Genomic DNA, 19,514 nt, shown 5'->3' on the forward strand with positions numbered 1-19,514 from the left:
GTTCCCTCTACAGAAAGTGACACTCAAAAATACCTTCTATAATACAGACCTAAAATTCAAAACACTATTTTAAAACTAGATACTAAGGTGAAAGAAGACCAGCTAGCATTGTGGTATGTTGGACGTTTAACACAATTTGGATGATACTGCTATTGTAACATCTTAGCATCAAAATAAATTAAAAGACAAATCAGAGTCCCAGAATCTGAGCCCAAAATGAACAGCTGTGCCACATTCAGAGATCATGGAAATTTGGCACATGAGATTGAGAAGAAATCTCTTCCGAAAAGTGGTGCTTTGAAAACCTCAGGAATTGCTCTGTAGAAAGGTAAAATCAGCTTAGTGCCTTTTCTCATACTGGATTCTGAGCAAGGCTCCTAAATGAGGTGCTGACGGCTGTAGTCTTCAGCAGCCATGAGAAACTCACACCTAAGGTGAGACACACGTAAACAATTTGCCTTTCCCCAGCAAATTCCCTCTGGGAGAGGGAAATTCCCTCCTGGCTGCATCTCCAGTTCTTCAGCTGGCTTGGTTGTAGGGTGTCACAAGGGCTGTGACAACCTGAATTAGCTGTGACTCCTTTTAGTGTTTAAAGGAGGTTTCAAGAGACTGCAGTATCCCTTGGTCTTACCTCTTGTCTTCCAACGATTGGGGTGAAAGTCTCGTTTCTGAAGGAGAGGCAGAAAAACTAAAGGAGCTGGTTTAGCCCAGTGATAGTTCTCCCAGCTAGAATCCCAATGTGTGAAAATGGACAGTCAACTGAATGTTCCTGCTCCAAAACAATGAACAAAACACCCTAGAAAGCCAAGATATCTCACAAAATGTACCTTTATTTATGCATTGAAAAATAGCCCTGTACTGTCCCCCCTCCCCAGCACCAGGTATCTGTAGGAAATTCAGCGTGTAGTTTGAAGCATAGACCATTAGCTGGTAATATCAGCAAATGGTGAGGAGGCAGGAGATACGGACAGTGTTGATACTGAAATATAGTGATAAGGCAACAGAAGATTGTCCAGGCTGCCTGAATCCGAGTTTGTTAGTTTCCGACATCCTCCCTTCTTGTCAAAGACCACATACTTCTCATTTGAAGACTGAAGCAGTAATTTCATACATTGAAAGTGAAGCAATGTTAGAGTAGCTGATTTTTTGACAGAATTAGTATCCTTGCTGCAGATAAATTTCAGCTAATTAATTTTCTTCCCCATGAGGCTTAGAAGGTGCTTCATTCTGAAATGCTAGGAGAGTTCATGGCACGGCCGTTCATAAGGCTGTTACTGAAACTTGATTCCTTGAGCCAAAGGTAAATCCTTGCTGTAATTGATTGTGCTGGAAGAGAAACAAGTATTTAGAGATCGGACTTGATCTCTGAGACAGATTATGCGGTCCACTTCCTATATACAACACTTCTGATTTCTGTCACATGTATATAAAAGACTTCTGTAAGCAGTTTGCCTATTCATAGTTATGAACTGCCTTTACTCCAGTTTTCAATATAATAACTATGTATGGGGAAAGGCCACATTCACCGTTATCTCTTCCTTGATAGATCAAAGAGAAGGTAAAGTACTATTCTCTATTTAATCTCTTACTAGGAGAATGCCCATGCAGAAAAATCAAGGTGGGGTTTCTCGTGTTCATAAGCCTTTGCATGGAAACCAAAGTTAGCACATGTAAAGTCTAAGGGAAGCCAGCAGAAAGTGGGAATGGTCAACCACTACAGACTGTCAGGAGATTTATGGATGGATACCCAACGTGTAGCTAAATCACCCACCACTGGCAATAGAGGTGGCAAAACCCCTCACTGTGGTTGCCACTTCATGTTTTTCCTGACAAGTTTCAGTAATTTAATTTTTAGACAAGTTTAAAATCAGGCAAGAGGGGAAAACCAGATTTTTTTCTTTCCTTTTGAGGAACAGCGAGTAAAGAAAGGTCTTTATCTAGACCCTTCAAATCATCTTCTACTAGTAACACAGATGTAAATTCTTGCATGAAGAAAAGGCAGTTACACTCATACATGGTTATCTCACATTTAGCAAAGATAACCTCCTGTAGTCAAGGATTTATACGTTTTGAACTTTTACAAGTTTATCTGTAATTTACATTTATTTGGAATTTAAAAAGTCTGTCTCACCAAGTAGACCGTCTCATATAAAGTTTCCATGAATCACTTCCAGATTCTCTTCCCCCACCAGTGTGCTTTTCACCACCTGTAGGAAAAAGTTTATAAATGAAAACTTGAAATTTTTTTTGAGCACAGGAATCTGGACTAACTCCAGGACAAGAGACATGTTATGAAAATTCATAGGAAAAACTGTTGCTTTGCCCTTGTTCTGTATCTGAAATAAATTACTAGAACACCACCACATACATCTCACACAGCTAGCTCTCTCCTCATGCTTGATCCAAAAACCATCTGCCTGGAGTTTAAAGTTTCATCATGCTGGCACCAGAGGACTTTGTTTTAAAACTATTTTGTTTTGTTGAGACAAGAGTACAAAAATGTGCTTTAAAAGAAATGAAGCCTGAGGAATAATATCAAGTCATAATATCAATAATATACGATGCTAGAGGATTTAATCATTTAAAGGATAAAGAGAAAAGCATAAGTAACATACCAAAAGCACCTCCAATCTCAGCCCCACTGGTTGGGATGTTGACATTCACAATGCCACAGTCAGATCCCTTTGGCCTACAAACAAAGATAAGACGCAATTGCTACTCAGGATCAGGAAAGGCTCCTTCCCTAATATGAGGGCTATAAAATGCTCAACTAGCATTGTGCATAGGTTTACAAAAGACATGAACCTATGCTTCAGGAAGGTACAAAAACAATTTAAATCATACCCAAGCCAGCGGAAAATCCTTCCCAAATCCTTGGTAAAGATACTGCTGGAAAGACCTTGTTTTACTTCATTATTCCATGCAAAAACCTCCTCTTCCTCCTAAAAGGAGCATGAACATTCAAAGCAAAGCAGTTACAAAGAAGCACTGTGAGAAAAAAAAACAACGTACCACAGCCATAATGTGAATCTAAACGAATGCCACTTGTCAAATACATCTGCACCAAGTTAGGAATAGGATACCTTCCACCACTGCACAAAACACACAACCTGCTTTTGAGCAGGTTGATGTGAACAATAAAAATCTATTCCTGTACAGACTCTCATCTTAACTCCAGTGCTCTTCACAGAAAATGCATAAATGTAGCTACGCAGTGCGGTAAGCTATTACATTGGATATCCCACAGTGCAGAACAACAGTTACCACTTCTTGAAGTGCCGGGACTATTACATGAACATGACATACATCTCAAATCTCTCTCCTGACTCTTTTGTTATCATCCTTGACACCTGACTAATTCCCCACTGTTATTTTACCTTAAATTTCAGCACATACAGTATGGGGGCAAATGTCTCAGTGTGGACAATGGGTGCATTATGAGGAAGGCCAGTCACAATGGTTGGTTCAACATAGTTTCCAGGGCGATTTATAACCTTCAGAACACATAAAAGAAGAAACAACTGAGTAATTTCAAACCTGTATCATGCTTAGTACTAGTGTAGGAAGGGAACCCTTCATAGTCTGATTACTATAGTTGTGCCCAGCAACCAGAAACAGAAGGTCAGGTCATCTGAGTAGGTAACTTAAATTTCATTTATTTAAGTATTTAAAATACAGAAGCATAACTTAGTCTTCTAACAGGTAACGAAATCTCAAAGTTTAGCAGCTAACAAAACCCACTTCCTTTCTTGTACCTGTAAGCTGATTAGTAAACTGATTACAACTTTAAAGGTATCAGGAATAAAGAAAGTGCCAGTGAAAGACAAGAATTCCCAGAACGTCATAAGAATTAAACATCCCATATGATGAAGATGTCCAAGTGGCTCTCTTGAATCTTTATGATGTTTGATAGTGTGAATCCAGGGAAAGAGCAGCAATTTTTCTTTGTTATGTGTTTGATATTCACCATTTACATGGCTGCTTGTATTTTCACCATCACTTGCAACTAGAGAGTAGTACAAGGAACAGCCAAAAGCTCTTAGCCGTTTCTTAGAGAAGGTAGCTTCCAAGTAGACCCATCTTGGGTTGCAATTCAAACATTCTCAGACTGACTAACTTAACATACTGTAATGGCTGACAGAACAAACTGAGGTACAATCTTGGCCTACGCCACCACATTACTGTATTTTTTTTGCTAGAGCACTAAATGTAGCAGGGAGAATAAAAGTAAGTTACCTTTCCACCATAGACCACAGAGCCACCCTGTTGTTTTGCTTGTTCTACTGCATCAAGGAACATTTTCACTGCTTCTTTGGTATGAAGAGGCCCATACAGAGTGTCAGCTGAAAATAAAAGATCCAAAGACATACTTTCAGCAAAACTGTATGTGTTTGCAAATATTCTTATAATGACATTTTGGGAGTAATTATTTAATCTGTCCAAGATGAGCAGTATTAGCTGGGTTCTTCATCCCCCCTTTGTATTCTAAACGAAACCAGCTGTCACCAGCTGTCATTCCCTGGTAAACTGCTACAGCTAGATAGGTTTGATCTATAATCTTTTTGGAATTTAAACAGAAAGAAACAAACAGAAACTTGTCTCCTAAACCCATGAGTTGGAAATAGCTACTTACAATCCCACGGATCACCGATGCGGACCTGGGCATAGGCCTTAGCAAGCTTTGTCACCACCTCATCGTGGATGCTTTCATGGAGGAACTAAATAAAATGTGGTAAGAAGGTTGTATGAGAGCTCAGCCTATGTACCCATACCTGAAGTACTACTGCACTTCGAAGGGGGATGAATAAAGTGTGAAGATAGCATTGCCCATATTCAGCAAATCCCATAGTTAAAAATAAACACATGAGGCAAGGCCTCAAAACAGCACCAACACCATGAAATCAAGATTTAAAATCTTCACCATGAAGACTTAAAAGAAGCAAAGAAACAAAAGCCTGTTTTAATTTTACCCCATCTCAGATCAATGGTATCGGTGTGTTCTGTAAACTCTTCAGTTAAGTGTTTTAGGACAAATACCCAAGTGATTTTCATTGCTATACACCCTTCCTAAACACCCAAAGTTAACCCGCATCAACTTTGACAAATATTTACCCAATCAACCCAACTCTGAATAGACTACACAGACACAGGCTGACATTATAACACCTTTAAACTTGTTGAAAATGATTGGTTAAAAAGCAACACACACCGCCTTGCTTTGCTGAAATCTAAACCCTGCATCACAATTTGCAGTAGGCACAAGCAAAGAAGGTCTGGCAATGAAAACAGAGAAAAATAAAACTATGGTTAATGTTTTATTTTCCTGAGTTTTAGCAGCAGGTACATTCAGAAACACATACAAAGAAACTCCTTAGAACTGAAATTACAGTGAAATGACAAACTATCGTCTTATTTTCCCATCATACTGATTTTTGACAAAGAAAAATGTGTTTCAAAGATTATTTGCATAATATTTGGAATTGTCAGGCATTTTCTGAGCTAATTTGGAGTAAGTTTAAATTCAGAGCTACCCAAAGCAAACAACACACATTTACTCACCAGTCTCCTGGCAGTCGTGCACCTCTGACCCGCTGTTCCCACAGCAGCAAATAGAGCAGATGGGATGACTAGGTTCAGATCTGCATCTTCAAATACTTAATAAAAATTAAAACATCAGCATGTTACTGAAGTAAACAGGCAGTTTGCAAGACAAGTTGGTTAAGAAGCACTAGGAACAGTCGCACTAGCATAGTGCACTAAGATACACAGAAACACCTCAAAACTCCTATTACTTTTACACCTGGAATTAGACACACACAATTGGACATACATGTAGGTCTGAACAACTGAAGAGAGCCTTTTGCAATACAGCTTGCAAAGAACTTCAGCTTCATTTCAATTCAAGAAACTACATGCAATTTCTTGACATTTTGTCACCTTCTCCTTGTCTCACTGAGACATCTAGCAGCATAAAGAAACAATAGTAAAGTGTATCCAGATGGCATGCAAAAACATAGCGAAAACACACAGGTACTCAATAACATAAAATATAAATAAGCTGAACAAATTCATCTGGCTCGAAGATACTGGGATGTTTAAATCAATGCTAGTCTGTATAAGCCTTGAAGGATCCCCAAAATATCACTCAGCTTAACCAGTCCCACAGAATTCTCTAAGTATCCAAAATTATTATTAAATCTGGGACAAAGTTTAACCAAAAAATGTTTATGCTATCACCCAAAGCCAACTCCAGAAAAAGCAGGACTTTCATATGAAAAAAGAAACCATTTTTTAAGTATAAAGAAAGTTTATGCTACTGGTTGCAAAGTAGCCCAGGAAAAAAGAATGACCTGCTCAAATGTGACTTTCAGAAGAGCTTAATATTCTAGATAGCCAATTACATTTGTTCATAACATAAGAAAGGTGCAACAGAAGGCTATAACACAATGGGACGGCAATTTAGGTATTTATCTAGCTTATATTTTCTTTCTGCCATATTGCTCAGCTTCACAGTATTTATGTCTACCTGGGAACTAGGTCATACCTGAAGCTACTTAAACCTGTAAAATGCACTGCTGAAATACATACCTGCATGCTTTGCTTTCAAGTATCATAAGTGTCTTAGACTTTATATATAGGTACTTTTATTCTAAAATGCTAAAAATGTGGTGTTCACGAGATTAGAACTATCCTAAAATCAAATTCATTTAGCATTTTTCACATCACACTACCGAAGCTTACTGCTTCTCTCATTCCCTTCTTCACTTCAATGGTGAATACATGTAAGAACTTGAACTTTCATTTTTTAACCTTAAAACACTAACCTTTCCACAATACTGAAGACAGAAAAAAAAATCAACATTCACTACGTACTTTTTAAACCCCCACCATGGAAAAAAAAGAAAAAAACAGACAATTTGCAACAAACACTTGTATACCAACTTCCAAATATTATCTATGAGATTAAATTTCTACAGTGCATATTACCAATAATGGCATTGTTTCCTCCCAGTTCCAGCAGACTTCGACCTAATGAAAACACACAAAACAAGTTATGTTACACGCACACGAATTCACTGCACCTCATTCAGTGAGGTTACCTCTAACTAAAGCTAAGTTTCATTAAACATATTCTTCTGGATATACAAAAAGTTTTAGGCATCACAGTCAGCTAATCACTCCAGTCAAAGCAGAAAATTACACTGAATACGACATCTACCACATATTGTGAAGATACCTGGAGAGCAGTTACAGCAGAAGGAAGTTGAAAAAAAATAGGCAAAACTAGCACTGGAAAGGAAAAGATGAAAACAGAAAAAGTTGCAGCATAAATAGTATGATGCAGACTAAGAAGAGAAGGAGGTGCTACAGAGATCAAAATGCACACAAAAAATTTAACCAGGCTTATTTATTTCTCTGGCAACTGTTTTATCTCAAATCTGAGAGAAAAAAATAAATTGCTATCTACTTCTGGGTGAACATTTGCAATCTGTTCTGATTTTTTCTTTTTTATGCTCCTATGAACTTCAAATGTATTAAATGACCTGTTCAAAAGGTTTTCTGTTTAAAACTGAAGAGTTAAAACCCAGCAGCTGTGCATGGACTCATGCCTGTACACTTTTCAGTATTTGCAACAAAAACAGCACCTCAAAAATTGTAACTTTTTTCTTTATTTATAAGGAGTAAAACACAAAGGGGCATTTCTCCATGGAATACATTGCCAAGAGACCATAGCCCCTGGCTGTTCATCTCGACAATCTCCACACAATTATACTAATGGACGGCCCTCCCCCAGCTCCCTGAATTAACTCTAGGGACATGGATTTGTGGATACCCTAAAAAAAATTGCTGTGTAGCAGCAGAACTAACTGAAAAATGCAGTATCTAGCTCTGAGCAGTTTCAACATCCTATTTCAACTAAGTTGAAAAAAAAAAAAAAAAAGCTAGCACAAGAGGTAAGTGAAACAAGCTGTTATTTTACAATCCTACAGAGCTCCCCTGCCTTTCACAACCATGGAAAGGAATGAAGTGGAGGAGACCCCACACACTCACCAAATCTCTCCTGAACCATAAGCGCTACCTGCTTGCCCACTTTTGTGCTGCCAGTGAAGGACAACAGGTCCATTCTCTCATCTCTTGCCATTGCTGTCCTGCACAACGGGAGACATACCACCATGTTCAACGGAAGAGTAGACAGCTGGAAAAGCTGCTTGCACTTTTCACACAAATCAACTTCAAACAGGGAGATCTTTGAAAGTCAGAGCCACTTCTTTGAAAACATCTGGTAAGTGACTGAGCAGGAAAGCTTCTTCTTAGCCAGAAATGAGGAACCAGGCTGTTTGCCTCCCCCTTTTCAGACCATAAGAGCATCAACTATACCAATTTTGAAATTTAATCTTAAGTATGTAGTGAGATCAGCTCCAATTATTATGTTCCCTTAGAAAATATGCATACCTATCACTTTTCTTTATGCCTGCCTTCTGTTTTGTCTTCTCTTGAAATGCTCAAAAGATACATCTGAATATACATTTGTACTGGGAATTTCCACGTTGTAATAATCAAACAAAACAATTTGATCTCCACATTTTCCAAGCATCTATAGTACACATGTATGAGCAAGTGCAGATTTCTATGTAAGCATGGAAAATGGGGAAGTATTCTCCTCCACAAGTGGTCCAAAAGGCCAATGGGCTAGAAATTGAAAATTCTTAAGAACATGATGAGTGGAATTTAATATTAGCTGCATTCTTTGGGTGTAAGCATATGCAGAAGTAGAATATAAACTTAGTCAAGCTTCTTCATTAAATATCTGATAAGTTATTTGTTAGTAGCTGATCTCACAACAGCAAGTAGAAATAGGTATTAAGCTTACAGCAGGGCCAGAGTTTCAGATTGGTTGATAAAAATGATGGCAACAGGTACATGCCTGTATTGGGAACTCCTGAAGATCAGAATAACTTTACAAGTACCACCTCAAAGAATATTCTTTATCCTCTATACATCTTCACAAAACACAAGAAATGTTACCTACCCAATGTCTGCTCCACCACAAACCAGAGAACAGATTGCTCCAGGCACTTTGTTATCCTCCAAGACTTTGGCAATTATCCTAGAATCAAAGATGTAAAAATTTCAGAGATTTCTGACGTGTGCATACAATAGAGAATGACCAATTGAAACTATCTGACCATGCACATGAAGAAGCTGCAGATTTTTAAAAAGCAGCAGTCTTGCAGTTAATTGACTTGTAGTTTGTACAATACATAACATACTTCTCTCATGAAGGACTTTGGTGTTACAATCACAGCTCACACAGAAGACTAGACTTTAAAATATATTCATTACACATTCACACAACTAGCTCAGACAAGTGTGTAAAAACCTTGGCCACAGAGTCTTTCACCATTAGAAAGAGACATTTATATAACTTCATGTAGTTACGTAAAATACTCGTAGTAAGTAGTTTTGGGCTGTTGTTCTCACAAGTTAATATTAAAGATACAAGACTTACTAATTAGTTATTCTAAAGTGGCCTATTTATATTTAGTGTTTAAAAATAAAGGTTACTCATAGCACACAACAGATAAGTATTTAAAATGCTAATATAGCAAGTAAAGTAACAATAAACCTAGAACAAGTATCACTATGACATTTATTCTTTGGAGGAGTTCTGCTTTTCATCAAGAACGAGTTTTGAACCCAGGAAACACATGCTAAGTTGTTACTAGGTTTGGATAAGACTGTGTGAAGGCATCCAGCTAGCCAGAAGAATTTGCCAAGAAACTGGGTGCTGATGTTGGGCTAAGACTCCCAAAAGAAGGGATGATTCTGAAACATGAATACATGATTGAGAGAAAATGAATTTCGTGAGTTATTCATCTTCTACAAAGAAGCAAACCACAAAGCTAGCCTGACTTCAGCAGCAGCACAGCCCTGGTCCCAGAAAAAAAATGGCTAACAGTATAGTTAACATCATTTATATACTGCCACTTCTTAGGTAACAAGGGGAAAGCAGTTGTTCTGACCACTAAACACTACCTCAAAAAGAAAAGAAGTTGTTTAAAAAGCAAAACAGAAAGCAAATAAACCAGAACTCACTTTGTAACAGCAACACTAATGAGGGATGTTGTAGGAGCACCCTTCCTAAAAGGAAAAAGAAATATTTTTTTGTAAAAAGAATTACATTATTTTCTTTTCAAGTCTTTGAGAATAAGAAATAATTCAAATATGCCATTTGTATGGTATCTCAAATCCAGCACAGTTTGCTTAGGCTGGTTTTTGGGTGCGTGTTAAGACAGGAACTCAAGCATTTCTTTCCACAGCTAAGCCTTCAGAGCTTCTACTGAAATCCACATGGACAAGAGCTACGCCAGACATTAGAGTGAAGCAGGCAGATGAAAGCGAAGCAGGAGCAAGGAGATGAAGTAAAGCTACTTATTTTGATTCTTAATTTTAGCTGTACAAATTCTGAAAATATTAACTGTTTGCTACCGCTGCTGCAAGACCTCAACCAGGGTTCTTTACTAACAGCCCATTTGGCTAAGTCCTGGACAGGTCTGAATCTCAATATTTCATATAATAGCTTACCGCAACATAAAACAAAGCTCTTTGACTACAAATGAACCTAAAATTAAATAAAAATTAAGCCTACATGAGAATCAAATGTACAGAAACTCAAGATATCTGATAACAATTTTATGCCTGAGATAATAGCTCTCTAACTTTAAAACACTGTTAGCACGTTGGAGAGCTATGTCTTACCAGAGGCAAGCGTTTCCACAGATCATTGCAATTGCGCTGTTCCACCCGTAAACCGCTACAGGGAAGTTAAAGGCCGTGATGATTCCTACTAACCCAACAGGATTCCACTGCTCTATAAGGGCATGGCCAGGTCCTGAAGGCAAAGATACAATGTAATGCAATTGCATCCATTTAATGTTGTTTGGTTTGGTTTATTTTACTTTCAAAAGGAAACCATGTGAGCAGGGGACCTAGCATCACTCCAAGGTTAGCTAACTTGTGGAAAAACCTAATAACACGACAACATGAAGTTTTACTATTTTAACTATTCAGTTAACAGAATGGTGATTGGTTGCTAATCAGTAACTGACAAAAAGGTCTCTCATTTCTAAGTACACTGCTGAACTTTTTACATACTTTCCTCTAACACCTGCATTAACAAAAAAAAAGAAAAAAAAAAATCAAAGAGGATCTAATGCTTCAAAGAGTGGAGAGAAAATCCGTTGCCTGCCTCTTTCTATATGCCACAGGCTAGATACTTCATTAGGTGGCGCTACTGCCTACCAGCACATCTATTCCTAGACAACATGCTCCCTAAATAACCCACTGTACAGAGACTTTGCTGCACTACATCACTGTCTATTTAAGATAGATCTCCACCTCTTCATTTGTACAAAACAAAACCAACCAAAACCCAAAACACACACATACTTACTTTCTGAAGGCAAAATAGGTCCACCAATCATTCGGGACAAACCAACAGCATAGTCACAGACATCAACATACTCCTGCACTTCCCCAACACCCTCGACAAAAATCTTTCCCATTTCCAGAGAGACCTGAAAAAATTAAGAGCAAGACAAATTTATGTTTAAAAAAAAATCCCCTGTGTCCCCAATACATTTTGTCTCCCACAAATGTCAGGTATATCCGTACACCAAGTAAGATTTAATAAACTTTTTTTTAATTAGGAGAGATTCACTTCTTCCTGAGTTATTCACAGCTTAAAGAAAGAACACAATAGACAACTAGGCAGGAGTCACACTCCCATACAATAGGAGGAAATTAGAAGAGGAAATTAGAAGAAGAAATTAATGAACTGAGGAAATGAAAAATAATCTACTGAAAGGAATATCCAACAGTAATGAGGTTCATAGGTTTAGATCAATGAAACACTGAATTTCCATCAGGACATTTGCATACATTGTGGACCAGGCATGGAATAAACTGGAACAGAGGGATTACTCTGCTCCAGGAAAAGAAAAGAGTCATTTACATAAGGAAACTGCCATTTTATGACATCTCAAAGTGAGTCTGAGAGATTCCTTTTTCAGACACTGCTGAAAATGTCTACACATCTTTAGTATTTTATTAACCTGGGATGTTTAGGATCTTTTTTTTTTTTTTAGCTGAAGTCAATGCAAAGATATGTATTTCTGTTAAAAGCACGTTAGAAATACATGGCAGACATATAAATTAGCAATGAGAATAAGGCGGTGTTTGAAGACATTTTCCTTCGAAAGTGAGAAAATTCAGTAGCTTAGGAACTAAGAAGTCACCCATTTACCCCCACTTAATTTTCCAGTCACGCTCTGATATTTAGGTGTGACTTTCATGCAGATATCACCTACCACTTTAGATTGATGACTGTACTTTCAAAAAGCTGTTAAGTGAGGAATCAGGTTCAAAGGATTGCCACAAGATTTTATTCCTCAAGCAAAGGTTATAACAAAGGCGACTAAATGTATTTCTAGGTATTTCTATGATGTCTGTGGTCATTTCAAGACAGAAAGAATAGTCCCTATCTGTGATCAGAAATGGGAGGGGCATGAGACATATTTACTAAGAAACACAGCATTGAGTCTGTAAGTACAGTAGCGATACATCTGGACACTTGAAAAGAACATTGTGAGGCAAGGCTGGAAATTTCCAACAGCATATTAAAATCTGAGTTGCCATACCATTCCCTTTCACATATCTAAAGCCAGGAAAAGTCCTAAAACCTGGATACCCACTGCACAGCTTTCACCCTGAAGTCAACCCCATATCCTGGAAGAGCTGAACAGACTTCTTATCTGCTTGGGAAAACTAGAAAAAATGCTCTAGCAATAAGCAACAAGTTTTGTCCAAGGAACACACAGCAAACGTCTGTCTGTCCACACTCACCAGGGAAGCTGTACCATTTTTGAATATAAAAGTACATTAGCACTCTAATTCCACTACAGAAACTCTGCTGAGGAGACAACATCAAGGGAAACAGCGGAACAAAGTTTTGTAGGTTAACAATATGGGCTTGACTACACATGGAGTTATTCACTGACAGCTGTTGCTGAATAGCAGCACATATAGGCAAGCCCTGTAAAAAGAGAGAGACAAGTTCCCCACCTGTCTCCTTTTCTTCCCTAGCAACTAGCGTTTTAAAGGAGTGGTCCTTCAACCTCTATGTCCTGCACAGCACTGCAAGAAGATCTCATTAAGACCATCTCACCTTCTGAAGCCTTATACCTCTACATGTCAGTTTGGAAAACCCTGTGGATCACCAGAAAGACCTCAAGGTTAAAAGCTCAGTATTAGAGGAAGGTCTTTTTCAGGATACTTTTAGTATCAGACAGTGCCCTATCTGACAGGCAAGTGGGAAACAGCAGGGCAACAGATGTAACACTCCTCCTGGACAAAGTACAGGCTCAGAAGGAATTACACTTTCTTTTCTTATTACAGATTATCATTTTCAGTGTACATTGACAGAATGCAATCTTTATATTTTTCTTTTCCTTTTTTGAAATTAAAATTTCTTTAGGCAAGCTAACAGAACTATCAGCATTTTAACTATCATTAAGATTAGTATTGCAGAGTGGTATGCTAAAAACTGAGAAAAACAGTTTTGACACGCCCCCTCACACATCCACCCTCCCCTGCAAATTTAAACTCCTTAAAACACCTTACCAAGCTTCCTAGAACTTTGATTTTTTGTCTCAGGGCATCGCCAATCTGTCGCACTATTTCTCCACGCTTAGGTGCAGGGATCTAGTCAAAACAAAAGCAAATAGAAAAATCTATTTGAGATTGAACATCTGTGACTTCTTCTGCATATATACTGCTAGTTTTCTATTCCTGCAGCAAGAAATCAGTGATTGCTGTGCCTTTCCCCCTATCTTCCCAAGACTCAATTCATTTTTATCATGCGCACTGCTTTACAACAGTTTTGTGCCTCACAGAGACTGATAACATTGCACATATTTATGACTGTTCAAAACCTCAGTTCCACTGAATATTGCCAGAAACATTCAGATTATTAGTTGTGCTGCTTCTGTTCAGCTACACCACACACAGTGTGACCAAACAACCAGCTGCACCTCAAGAAACAAGCATTTTTTAATAAAACCACACTTACTGGTTTCTGAGCATTTGAAGCGTATTTAATATCACATTTTCAAACTTTTTGTTTCAGCATGATGACCATGGCTGCTGACATTTATTTTGTTAGCAGATGTTGAAATCCATAGAAGCCTCAGTCATTGAAAAATTAAACCCATATACCAATATTCATAAGATTTTTTTTTTTAATGTGGTATCAGTATGTTAGGTAGAAATGAATAGCCAGGATAAATAATAAACCATACACACGCACATATTTACAGGATTAGAACCTGCTGATGAACAGGTAGTTGGAAAGACAGAAGTGGCGAATACATAAACCATGCAAGCTTATCTCTTCCAGGCAAAAGGTAAAATCGTTCATTAAAATAACCCAAAATTCCCAAACTAAAACCTAATAGCTTTGAGATAAGGCTTTAAAGCATTTGATCTGTTGATTCTTTGTTATCTGTTAGGCTGCTTTCAAATTATTTCCAAACACATTAGGAGCCGTCACGCATGCACTAACATTATACTCACAAATTGTAAGAGAAGGACACGTACTAACATATCCTGAGGAAGCTGTTTTGTTTGTCCTAAACTTTGTTCTCTTCAGGCAAAGCAAACTAATTTGCTGGATAACATACAGAATGCCCAGTACCTTACAAAATTCAGGTTTCAGTTTGCATCAAAGAAGTGGCAAGCAGCTATAAAAAACAAGCCTGCCATGGCCAGCAAAAGAATGGACGCAGCCTGTCCATAGCTTGTACAGGGACACTAAGAACTACAGCATGCTAAGGAAAAATAGCTAGTGTCTGACACAGCAATGTAACACCAAAATTTTGGAATAACATAGCTTTGTGTTTTGTGAAATATCAGGACACACTCAAAAACAGCAGTCTTCCTCACCCCTTGAGAACAAGATACCACCACAAGTTAGGTATCCAGATATTCTACAGAGTTCTTGCAGTGGAAAGCATGTGGCAACACGAAGCTAAACACACCCACAGGGATAATTTGCTTGCTACAAGGTTTCTGAACTTCAGCAGACCTGTTGGCAATGGCTTACAGGCACAAACCTGGGTAAATTTGCCAGGCTTTTTAAAACAAACATTTTCCACAAGTCAATGTCCCCATCTTTGTACCTCAGTTGTAACGTGCAAACGTTGTCTGGGTTTGTTTCTTGAGGTTCTCATTGCAGATTTTTGCTTTAATGCAGCATACACAATATGAACATGTTTTTTACACCCCCGCCTGACAGGGCAATTTAATGGTGTTCACCTGCCAGAGATATATTATAAAAGATAAGTCTCTGTTAACTTACATCAGCCCAGACCTTCCATGCCTCTTTAGCCTTCTTTACTGTTTCTTCATAATCCTCCAAACTAGCCTACATGAAGAAGCACGTCAAAGAAAAAGTTAGGAAAAACAAACCTTCAAAACAAACACCACAGGAAAGCTTCTGCATCCAACTCAAGACATTTCTAGTGGATAGTACTGCACTACAGAACACCACTTCTACAGGAGGTTTATATCCTGTATATAGTTTGGTCCCTATAGGGCATGTTGAGCTGCTTGAAGTTTCTGTCAAGGAAAAGCATATGTGCTGGCTAAAAAAAAAACAAAAACAAACAAACAAAAAACCAAAACACCCAACAAACCGTCAGCAGAAGTTTTCCTTCAGATAACAAAGGATGGTCCATAAAGAATAGTTATGAGGCAGGCATTCACCATATACTCATGTATCTTCTTCTACCTTCAATACCACTGCTATTAACAACATTAAACAAAGGCCGTGAGGACTGCCCTGTTCCACCAGCCTCACTGGACATCATGGGCTAACCGAATCCTAATACAAACGGAGCAGGTTAGCGCCATACCACTATTCTCACACTAAAGACTCCCACAAATTTACCACGTGAATGCCACTTTGCTCTCTGCTCTCCTTCGTGTCCCCCCCCTCCGCCCCCCGCCACTGAACACCCGCAATCCACCCCTGCTCGGCAGCTCCCGCTGCAAACAAACGACGGCGGGCAGGAGGGGCCCTGGCTCTTCCCAACAATGCTTGCGGGGGGGAAGAGGAGGGAAGAGGGCGAACAGCCTGGTTTTCTTCCCAGAAGAGCCACGGGCTTATTTCCAGCAGACGGCCCGAGCTGTGAGAGGCCCCGCCAACCACCTCCGGACTCAACACCCCCTGGGCCCCTGTCCCCACCCGCCCCGCCGGCTTCGTGCCCTCCGCCAACCCGGCCGAGCGGAAGCACGGCTCCCAGACCAAGGCCCAACGTACACCCCTCACTCCGGCCACGGCGGCCGGAGGCCTCCTCTCGTCCCGCGGCGCCGCTGGGTCCCCGCCCGCCCGAGGTCCCGCGGCCGGGCCGGGCCGAGGGGCGCTTACCTGGCGGACGCTGGCTATGGGCTCGTTGTTGGCGGGGCAGTAGGTCGTCACCACCTAGAGCAGGAGGAAGGGGATGAGCAGCAGCAAGGGGATGAGCAGCGGGTGCCTTCTACCCAACGGCAAGGCCTCAGGGCCGCCGCTCCCGCCCCTCAGGGCCCGGCTCCCACCCACAGGCCGCGCCGCCGCCCGCACCTGTCCGCGGCCGCCCCAGCGCCCGTTGTAGACGCCCGGGTTCTCCTCCTGCAGGCCCAGCTCCCGCAGCCAGGCGTAGCGCGGCTGGCTGACCAGCAGGGTAGACATGGCGGCCGCCGGGAACCCAGCACGCAGCGGCAGAAGCGCGGCGGCAGCGCGGCGCAACCCCAGCATCGCCGGCGGCCGCCACGGGTGGCGGCGGGGCGCGGCGGGGGGCACGCGGCAATGGCGGCCGCGACCCGCCCCCGACCCGCCCCTCCGCCGCCGCTGCCGATTGGTGGGAGGGGGGCCACGCCCCTCCGCCGGGCACCGCCCCCTCCTGCGGCCCCCTGCCGCCCCCCCCGCCTCTCGGCTTCCTGCCGCCTGCCCGCCCTCTCACTGCCCCCTGCCTGCTGCCTCCTTTCCTGGCCCCTGACGCCTGTCTGCCCCCTGCCTGCCTCCTGCCTGCCTGCCTGCTGGCTCCTTGCCTGCCTGCCCCCTGCCTGCTGGTTCCTTTCCTGCCCGCCCCCTGCCCACCCCTGCCTGCCTGCCTGCTGGCTCCTTTCCTGCCTCCTGCCTCTTGCCTGCCCCCTGCCTGCCTGCCCCCTGGCTGCTGGTTCCTTTCCTGGCCCCTGTTGCCTGTCTGCCCCCTGCCTGCCTGTCTGCTGGCTCCTTTCCTGCCTCTTGCCTGCCCCCTGCCAGCCCCCTGCCTTCCAGCTCCCTGCCGCCTGTCTGCCCCCTGCCTGCCTCCTGCCTGCCTGTGTGCTGGCTCCTTTCCTGCCTGCCCCCTTCCTGCCTCCTGCCCCTGCCCACCCCTGTATCCTACCTGCCCAGTGCCTTCCTGCCTCCTGCCCCTGCCCGCCCCTGTATCCTACCTGCCCAGTGCCTACCTGCCCCCTGCCTGCTTCCAGTCTGCCCCCCTGCCTCCTGTGGCCTGCTTGCCCCCTGCACCGGGCCTGCCTGCCTCCTGCCTGCCCCCTGCCTGCCTGCCTGCCCCAAGTGAAGGCAAATAGAGTAGAGCCCAGTCCATGTAAAGTCCCAAATCCTCCCCCATTCCAGCTTCCCCTCAAGGGTCACCATGCAGTGGAGTCTCACAGTTGGCTATTTCTAATTGCAGGGGAAAATAAAAGCACAGGCAACAAAATAGGGAAAAAACTGTAACTATCTTTACTCAATAAAGGAGTAATAGCAATGATAATATTTATGAGTATGCATAACCATTTTCATTCTTTAACACCTTGCTTGACTCTCAATGCAAAGAAGTGGCTTCAGCTTCTAGGCCGGCCACTTATCCATGTTCCATTGTTTGTGATTTTACAATCTTTTCATTTCTCCTTTCCTGTGTACAGGACTAACATACTTATCTCACTTGAGATGCACTCATCTTGCAAAATTGCAAGTGATTTTATCTCATATTTTTAAACTGTAATTCCCCTTAAGAGGCTTTAGAAATGTAGATGACTTATTATGATCATGAAATATCATTTGTTTTCAGGAATGCAGTATTTTCTGAATGACCAAACCAACTAGGAATAAACCCTGTCACTAAGCTTTAAATGCCTTAGCACGTATTTAAAGGAGAGAAGAGAAGAGAAATGCCATTGATCTCAAGAATGCCGTAATTTATTTTTTGGTTTCCACAACTACACTCCTTTTCTTACTGTGAATCACATTAACTGTAAATAATTTGCTCTTTAAGAATTGGTTGTTCAGGTAATTTTGTTGAATGAAAAGTATCTTTGGATGGTGTAAACAGATTAATACTATGAAGTTGTCTGGCAAGGTTCAAGAGCTGACGATGCCATTGGCTTCACTGCATGCAAGTTCAAATTGCTACTTGTACAAGGAAACCAGGTTTGGACACTACAAAACTTGTATCAAAAAGTCAGCAATCCGTTCACCTTTGAGGGGAATATATAAACTCAAACAAAAGCAACTCAAAAGGAAAATTAGTATATCTGAAAGGTAAAAATCTTTTTTTAAGCAGGAGGATGAAACCTTACATCTACCTGGAGAACAAACACCATCAAGAGAACAGCAGTACAGCCTTTCTTCCCCTGCTTTGACACTGTGCTTTTACAGCCTTGACCTCAAGAAGCTATCCTACAGACGGTATGGTAGGTCAGTCCCTGGAGCTGTTTGTTTATTGTCAAGCTGGCAGAGCCTACCAAAGAACTGTCGAATAGGATTCCATCACACCTGACCTGGACTGAGCTTGTTTTGATCTAGTGACCCAGAGGTGTGAAGCATCCCTTGAGATATTCTACCTCCTGATGACTGTTACTCATAGTGCAAACCTTTTTCTTGGAAAGTTAATTTAGTATAAAGATCAAATATATAGACAAAATAGGCTCCAGCCAGCTGCACAGTATGCAGAACCTGCTGAAGCTGGAGCTGCAGCAGCTCAACAAGCGCCTTGGGTAAGAAGGCTCTGCTGAGGAAGTACCCCATACACTTAACTAAGAGGTCTTTGTGGCCATAACTGTCGTTGCATAGAGTTCACTGGCACAATAAAATGCTGAACAGAAGTCCACAGCTTTGAGTTTGAAATTGTCCAGACACTCATCAGAGACCATGATCTCCATTGACCCTAGTGAAACTTCACAGAGATCTTCCTCGTAAAGTTTGGCCCTGGCACATCCCAGAGGGAATGCAGGGATATACTCCAGTGCAAGGACACGAACTTTCTCTTGATATTACAGACCAAGGTTGTGCACCCACTACCTCAAGAGCGTCAAGGTACCTGAAGGCATCAATGATCCTTAATGGACATGACTAGCCTTGTCTGGAGCCTCCATCCCTCACCCCCACCCCCAGGCATTGACTGGAGCTCAGCCCTGGGCTGGTCCCTCCT

The 19,514-nt window shown here is 41.4% G+C and overlaps 1 protein-coding gene across 1 annotated transcript; it reads right to left on the reverse strand.

Moving 5' to 3' along the window:
* Nucleotides 1-812: 812 nt before the first annotated feature.
* ALDH7A1 (aldehyde dehydrogenase 7 family member A1) lies at nt 813-16,912 on the reverse strand. The gene is made up of 18 exons (XM_054186302.1): nt 16,682-16,912; nt 16,490-16,543; nt 15,419-15,484; nt 13,684-13,764; nt 11,456-11,579; nt 10,762-10,894; nt 10,099-10,143; nt 9,032-9,109; nt 8,053-8,150; nt 6,988-7,029; nt 5,560-5,654; nt 4,634-4,718; nt 4,237-4,343; nt 3,378-3,494; nt 2,845-2,942; nt 2,616-2,689; nt 2,132-2,207; nt 813-1,326 (listed from the first exon to the last, which is right to left on the reverse strand). The coding sequence occupies exons 1-18, from the start codon at nt 16,853-16,855 to the stop codon at nt 1,272-1,274; spliced, it is 1,602 nt and encodes a 533-aa protein (XP_054042277.1). The 5' UTR covers nt 16,856-16,912; the 3' UTR covers nt 813-1,271.
* Nucleotides 16,913-19,514: the final 2,602 nt, after the last annotated feature.

Source organism: Rissa tridactyla, chromosome Z (genome assembly GCF_028500815.1).
Source record: "Rissa tridactyla isolate bRisTri1 chromosome Z, bRisTri1.patW.cur.20221130, whole genome shotgun sequence".
NCBI classification, from domain to species: Eukaryota; Metazoa; Chordata; class Aves; order Charadriiformes; family Laridae; genus Rissa; species Rissa tridactyla.

Excerpts from the sequence above, each read along its gene's own strand:
- ALDH7A1 (XM_054186302.1), bottom strand. The coding sequence starts at position 16,855 with ATGCTGGGGTTGCGCCGCGCTGCCGCCGCGCTTCTGCCGCTGCGTGCT. Across the intron at positions 11,580-13,683 it reads TCAAAGTTCTAGGAAGCTTG|GTCTCTCTGGAAATGGGAAA; the intron begins GTAAGGTGTTTT and ends TAATTTTTTCAG. Across the intron at positions 4,719-5,559 it reads GCACGACTGCCAGGAGACTG|TTCCTCCATGAAAGCATCCA; the intron begins GTGAGTAAATGT and ends CATTTTATTTAG.